The sequence below is a fragment of the Agrilus planipennis genome, unplaced genomic scaffold (assembly GCF_000699045.2).
Source record: "Agrilus planipennis isolate EAB-ADULT unplaced genomic scaffold, Apla_2.0 scaffold1101, whole genome shotgun sequence".
In the NCBI taxonomy this organism is placed as follows: domain Eukaryota; kingdom Metazoa; phylum Arthropoda; class Insecta; order Coleoptera; family Buprestidae; genus Agrilus; species Agrilus planipennis.
Genome location: NW_020439751.1, coordinates 1 through 6214, shown reverse-complemented (window position 1 = coordinate 6214; position 6214 = coordinate 1). Strand labels below are relative to the sequence as shown.

Here is a 6214-nt window from a genome sequence, read left to right as displayed (position 1 = left end):
TTTGGATATTTACTTAGTGTAAATATCCAAACTATTACTTACATTTAAGTCTTTTGACACGAAACGTGAATCTGCCACGAAATCAAAAAATTAAGGATAATTGAGGTTAGTCGGCACAAAACCACAGAAGGCAGACATGCGATTGAAAGATTGAAACCCTAGATAAGATATATATAATCTTTTATCTATGATTGCGACCATAGATTAATTGCAACTGCTAACATAGAAATTGTTCATAGATTAATGGAAATTGCCATAGATTCAAGAAACATATACCAGAAATTGCGATTGATCCACAATTGATCGAGTAATGGCAAACGTTTTCAGGAACTGATATGTAATCTTTATAAATACTATGACCATTTATAAATAATAAATATATTAATGTAAACCATGAACTTATTTTGCAATCTAGAAATAAATGGTCCTACTGTTTGTTACTTAGTAAAAGAAATTTATATTCACAATAAAGTTATTTAAGAGTGTTGTTCACGACTCACGTGAGACGGAAGATGATGAATGCATCCATATCAGGAAAAAAATATTTAAAATTATCCTAGAAAAAATTCTCTTAAACTTATTTTTTAACAATTGAAAATAACAAAAATAGTGTGTAGTATGACGAATTAAAATTTGCAGAATAAAAATAGAAGATATGTGAAAGGAAATGTAAATATACAGAGAAATTTAGAACCAGTTATAAGGAGATGGACAAGTCGGGTTTCCGTTATGCCAGCCTATAAAATATTTTTATGTTCGTCATACAATTTGCAATGTGGTTTTGGAAATTCCCACATTGTCCTAAATACTTTGTCAGCCAGAGATTTCATGAGAAGTGATGCAGTAGTTATTTGCTTCCTTTTGTTTTTACATACTATATCCTTTGTTGCCTGATTAATAATGTATATTTATCAGTTACCCCATTTAGAAAGAAGAGAATTGTGTAGAATTCTTGATCAAAATAAAACATGGGAAGAGCTAGCTGTTTCTCACATGAAGTACGATACTTTTACTGTACAGGTAAATATGGAATTTACTTTAAATATTGTTAAAAGTATGACTAGTTTATTGTTATTAAATAGGATTTGCGACGCCAAGAATCAAGAGGGTTTTCACCATCAGATGAGCTTCTTACTAAGTGGGGTCATCAAAATCATACTGTATTGGAACTGTTTGTATTGCTTAGTCGTATGCGTCACTATCATGCAATGACAATTATTAAGAAATATGTTGATCAACCATACCACAGACTTATAGTTTTAAAGGATCTAACAAGAAAGTTTCAACAGTGCACTATTGAGAATCCATGTGTAAAAGATGCAAAAGTGCCTCTAGAAAACTTTAATAACATGTCAGAGAAAGCATTAAACATTACTCATAAAAATGTTTTCAATTACGGCATTGAAACTGAAAGTCAAATAAAAATCCTTAATGCTGCTCCAAACGATCAACATCAGAATGAAGTTAGTAGAGAAGATAATGAAAGTATCAATCAAAAAGTGGTTTTAAAACATAGACTGCCTCTTGCTAGGGTCAGTAATGAAATAAATTTGTTATGTAGTCCATTCACAATTAAAAAAATACCTTTTTACATTGTAGATACAGACTGGGACATCCAAAGGGCTTCTTGTATCTGATATTTCTTATGTAGCTGAGACAGCTGGTGCTATACCACAAATTCCTTATGAAGAACTTCAAATGAGCACAAACAACTGGAGTCCAACAACAGTTTTGGGAAAGGGAGGATTTGGAACTGTTTTTAAAGGTTTTTTTTTATTTACAATTTGATTATGAAATTAGAATTTCTATCATTCTGTAACTGTATGACTTTTAAAACATACTTTCTGAATTTTTTAAAGGTACATGGAAGTATACAGAAGTAGCTATAAAAAGAATTGAACAAAGAGAAGATAATCCAGAGTCCCATAGTGAACAGATTAAACAATCAATAACTGAATTACATTGTCTAAATGCTTACAGACATGATAATATTTTGCCTTTGTATGGGTATGTGCCTTATTAATAGTCATTATCATTATAGGAACATCAGTCTGAGGATTGAATAGATATTACCCTACTTTCTCCGATCCTGAACTAATCTCCACATTTCCAGAAAATTGGAACATCCCACATCTGTATGTATTTGGTAACACTAATCTAACCTAGGCCTCCCTTTGTCCCTATTTACTCTTATTAATTTATCTTACTAGCCCATGTCTCAGAAGGTGTCCTACCATCTTACCTCTCTCTTATTCCTTATTCAATTGCCCTAGTGCCTGTTAATAAATAGTTTTATAGCTATTTCAATTGTTTCTTCTTGGTCTTAAAATTAAATGTTTTTTTTTAATGATTCTTACAAAAGCTATTTTCATATTATTATTAGTAGCAGTGGTTAGTAGTTAGTATAGCTTTTGCTTGCAATTTTATATAATGCATGGAAAAATAAATAAGAAAAATGACGTTATTTGATGTTATTAAATTTTAGGTATAGCATAGGCGGGCCACAGCCCTGTCTTGTTTATCAGTTTATGTCTGGTGGATGTCTTGAAAGAAGACTAAAAGTCAAAGAACAAGAAAAGGTTTTAAAATGGCGCCAGAGGCTTAATATTGCCATTGGAACTGCAAGGTACAAATTAATTACAATTTAATTGTGAATTTGTTTTTTCAAATAGGTATGCAAAAAAAAAGTTGAATTAATTGGCAGATGAGTGTTTTAAAAGTGTCTTAAAGAATGCAGAATGCTTTTTGCTCAAAACATTGTTACGACATCCATTTCTTCCCCTTAATATAGGGTGGTAGGATTTCTATTAAAATGGTAATTGGTAAAGTATCATACCAAGAGGCGAAACGTTGGTATTGATTTTATATTACTAAAAACCTTACCCTTTCAGCTCTAATTTATTTATATTCCATCTGTTACTTTTATTGTGTTTCAATAATTAATAAGATAGTATTTGTTATTTGGATCCCCCAGCAATTTATATCTATCATTGTTTTTACAGAGGTCTTCAATATCTTCACACAATAGGCGAGAAGCCTTTAATTCACGGGGACATTAAATCGGCGAATATCCTTCTTGATCCTTGTAACAACGCTAAAATAGGAGATTTTGGCCTTGCTAGAGAAGGTCCTCATGCCGATTATACTCACATTAAAGTGTCAAGGATTCATGGTACAAGACCCTACCTTCCTGATGAATTCCTTCGGGCTAAGAAATTTTCTACAAAAGTTGATACGTACAGTTTTGGGGTAGTTCTATTTGAAATTGCTACATCTCTTAGCGCTTATTCGAACCAAAGGCAGGAGAAATTTCTAAAGGATCACGTGGTAAATTACGAAGGAGACATTTTAGATTTAAAGGATACTCGCGTAGAAAGTGGGGATGTTTGTTATAGGAGTTTAATAGATATTGGGAAATTATGTGTCAGTGAAAGGCCAAAAGATCGTCCGGAAATGGTTAATGTACTTACACAGTTGGAAGGAGTTAGTGTAAATTAAGGAATGTCTACTGATTTTTTTGTTAAATTGTATTAATGTTTAACTTAAACCAATGTTGATTTATTTAAAATTCTACGACTAAAGTACCTATTAAAAAATGTATGACTAACGTTCTCTAGGATACTGTTTTGACTTATCATCGTGATGAAAAATGTATTTTGATGACGAATAATAAATGTTTATTTTTGTGGTAATTTATGTTTTATTTTACATATTTGATGAGTGGACTTTTTGAAACATACTTCAATAAATAAGCCACAAGAGCTTTAAGAAGTTTGCTAAGGGTAGATTTATAGTAAGATATTGGATAAATTGTTTTCGATTCTTACAACCTTGCGTTTAATAAGACTTGTCATCTGCTCGCATTAAAATTAAAATTGTGAAGCGAATTTTGTAAACTAATTTTTTTATTTAAAGATTATACTTCTAGTACAATTTTTGATATGTATTTGTTATGTATCTTTATAAATTAATGTAGATATTTAAAGGAAGCAAATTGAAAATTATGAGTAACTAATAAAAAAGATTGTGCGTTTGTGAATGTTTAAATTACTTATTAATCGTTTCGCTCCTCTTTTCCATGATTATTTTGGCTGGTGGTTGTTACAACCATTTTGCTTACCGTGAATAGTTCAACTGGAACGTCTTTAATGTAATCACTGAAGTCATTTCTCGGGAATTCGGTACGCTTTTGAACTTCGAAAGTAGGACTTGAGTAAGGATTTTCGGTTTCGTCTCTTCTACTTTGGGTAGATCCTGAAAAAGTATATAAAAGGAAACACGTTTAGCTATAGGTAGTTAAAAATAACAAAGAATAATCAAATAATTCAATTATCCAAACTAAACCAAACAGTAATTGTATTGTGCAGCCAAGTTTCTGAGAAAATTTTCCAAAATTATTTGAAATATTGAGATGAAACATAGCCTAAACTGAAATCGAAAAGGGAAGCATTACATTGAACCCGGACGTTTCAGAGATTAGCTCAGACAAATAAATGGATTAACAGGTAGACAGGCGCAATTCAATTCTAAAAATTTTATTTTGGTAAATAACTAATCTATGTTTTAATTGCGTTCACTAGAGGTTCGATCTATAATTCAATTGAGTTCACTAGTGATTTCTTTGCCCACGGTTGACGTCGTCGCAGAACTTCGTCAAATTTAACAGGAGGCATTTTATTAGTAACATTTACAAGAACTGACAGGCCCTTCAGATTGACGTTAATGTAGAAAACTGCATTTCAATTATTTCGAATTTATTTGAATTTTAAAATGAGAGAAATTAACTTTTAAACGTTAAATTGAAGTTTTTCTTAATGTTACTGGATATATAATGACAATAAATAATAAAAAAACAGTTAAGAACAAATTTTGGCAAAATCTCTTCAGATTTCATTACTTTTAAAGCAAATAAATAAATAAATAAATATGAGTTACGGAAACTATCCCCTTGATAAATCCTTTCGAATGTAGGAACTGAAAGTGAAGAACAATCTTTGGCAATAGCCCAGGATAGAACATTTTGCATTCGTGAGTCTGGTATAATGTCTATAGCTAATCTTCGTTCTTCTACATCTTTCATAAGATTGTTTTGAGAATTATTAGTACTTCTTGTGGATGAATTTAATTTATGAGCATAAATTCCCCCAAACAATTCTTCAGTTCTTTTGGTTAAAGGTATTATAACAGTTTGTTCGTATGGATCAGCTGATGGTTCATAAGGGTAATGATTAAAATGACCAGGAGAATTTGGTCCTGAAAGAAGTAAGTACACAAATAAATTTGCAGACCGCAATGGTTTTTATAAAAAATGCTACTTATTACCTGCTACTTCCATGATACCAATTTGAGAAGTTCTTACATGATAAGGAAAATTTTTATTAGCTCTTGATGGCATGGTTAAAACCTGAAATTATCGTACCATAATAAGTGCTGTTTTTTAATATCTTTATTAGGTATAAATATTACCAAAAACATCAGGTGCCCTCCAAAAGTAATTAATAGCAAAACTGCGTTTACTACAGATTCTCTAACCCACTTGTCAATATACGTGTTTGCAGAAAGTATAAAAGCCGGTCCTGCTACGAACCAAAATGTTCCGAAAACGTTGAAAGGATAATAGAAATTTGACTAAAAAAATTATAAATTCGGAAAATATTTTATTGTCATACATTTATTTTTGTGCAGTATTCGGCGCTTTTTATAATTCTAAAAACTTTTTTCTTCTTAATTTTTCGATCGGATGCACTATAATCGAGTAACCAGCAATTAAAAATTATGTAGTTAATTAGCAAAACATGGCGTACAAAACAAAACAGACGTATTTGCACTGCTTTTGTTTCAATTGTTAGCAGCGATTTTTGCCTAGATACAATTTTCAAAAGAAAAGCCAGTTAGTATAATTTTTAATTGCTAATTACTCCATAATTAGGTATTAGGGAAAAATTTACAGGGAAAAAATGTCTTGCAATTTCACAAAAAATTAATTGTGTAGATATCTTTTAATGTTAATATATATGAACTACGTTATAAGAAGTAAAAGTGCGTATTGCAGAGACATTGTAGTTAATAAGCGGATATATTCAAAATTTGTATATTATCTGGTTAGAATGCATCTTACCCGAGCAATCTTTGTGAAGTAAACACAAAGTGTTAGCAAAAGTTGACGATTGTTATACATAAATACAAACACAAATTGAAGATTGCTTCTTTAAAC

The 6214-nt window shown here is 30.8% G+C and overlaps 2 protein-coding genes across 2 annotated transcripts; one reads left to right on the top strand and one right to left on the bottom strand.

Moving 5' to 3' along the window:
• Positions 1-524: 524 nt before the first annotated feature.
• LOC108743866 (serine/threonine-protein kinase pelle) lies at positions 525-3692 on the top strand. The gene is made up of 6 exons (XM_018479463.2): positions 525-1020; positions 1083-1532; positions 1600-1765; positions 1860-2007; positions 2486-2626; positions 3003-3692. The coding sequence occupies exons 1-6, from the start codon at positions 901-903 to the stop codon at positions 3496-3498; spliced, it is 1521 nt and encodes a 506-aa protein (XP_018334965.1). The 5' UTR covers positions 525-900; the 3' UTR covers positions 3499-3692.
• Positions 3693-3994: 302 nt separating this feature from the next.
• On the bottom strand, positions 3995-5622 carry LOC108743864. Its single transcript, XM_018479462.1, has 4 exons — positions 5467-5622; positions 5323-5404; positions 4936-5253; positions 3995-4254 (listed from the first exon to the last, which is right to left on the bottom strand). The coding sequence occupies exons 1-4, from the start codon at positions 5473-5475 to the stop codon at positions 4055-4057; spliced, it is 609 nt and encodes a 202-aa protein (XP_018334964.1). The 5' UTR covers positions 5476-5622; the 3' UTR covers positions 3995-4054.
• Between the last annotated feature and the right edge of the window lie 592 nt (positions 5623-6214).

Bases quoted from the DNA above. Each gene is read 5' to 3' on its own strand.
- LOC108743866 (XM_018479463.2), top strand. From the start codon at position 901: ATGTATATTTATCAGTTACCCCATTTAGAAAGAAGAGAATTGTGTAGA. The intron at 1,021-1,082 runs GTAAATATGGAA...GTTATTAAATAG, and splicing joins ACGATACTTTTACTGTACAG to GATTTGCGACGCCAAGAATC. The intron at 1,533-1,599 runs GTCAGTAATGAA...TTTACATTGTAG, and splicing joins ATAGACTGCCTCTTGCTAGG to ATACAGACTGGGACATCCAA.
- LOC108743864 (XM_018479462.1), bottom strand. The intron at 5,254-5,322 runs GTAATAAGTAGC...TACTTCTTTCAG, and splicing joins TGGTATCATGGAAGTAGCAG to GACCAAATTCTCCTGGTCAT. The intron at 4,255-4,935 runs GTAACTCATATT...ATACTTTTTCAG, and splicing joins TTATCAAGGGGATAGTTTCC to GATCTACCCAAAGTAGAAGA.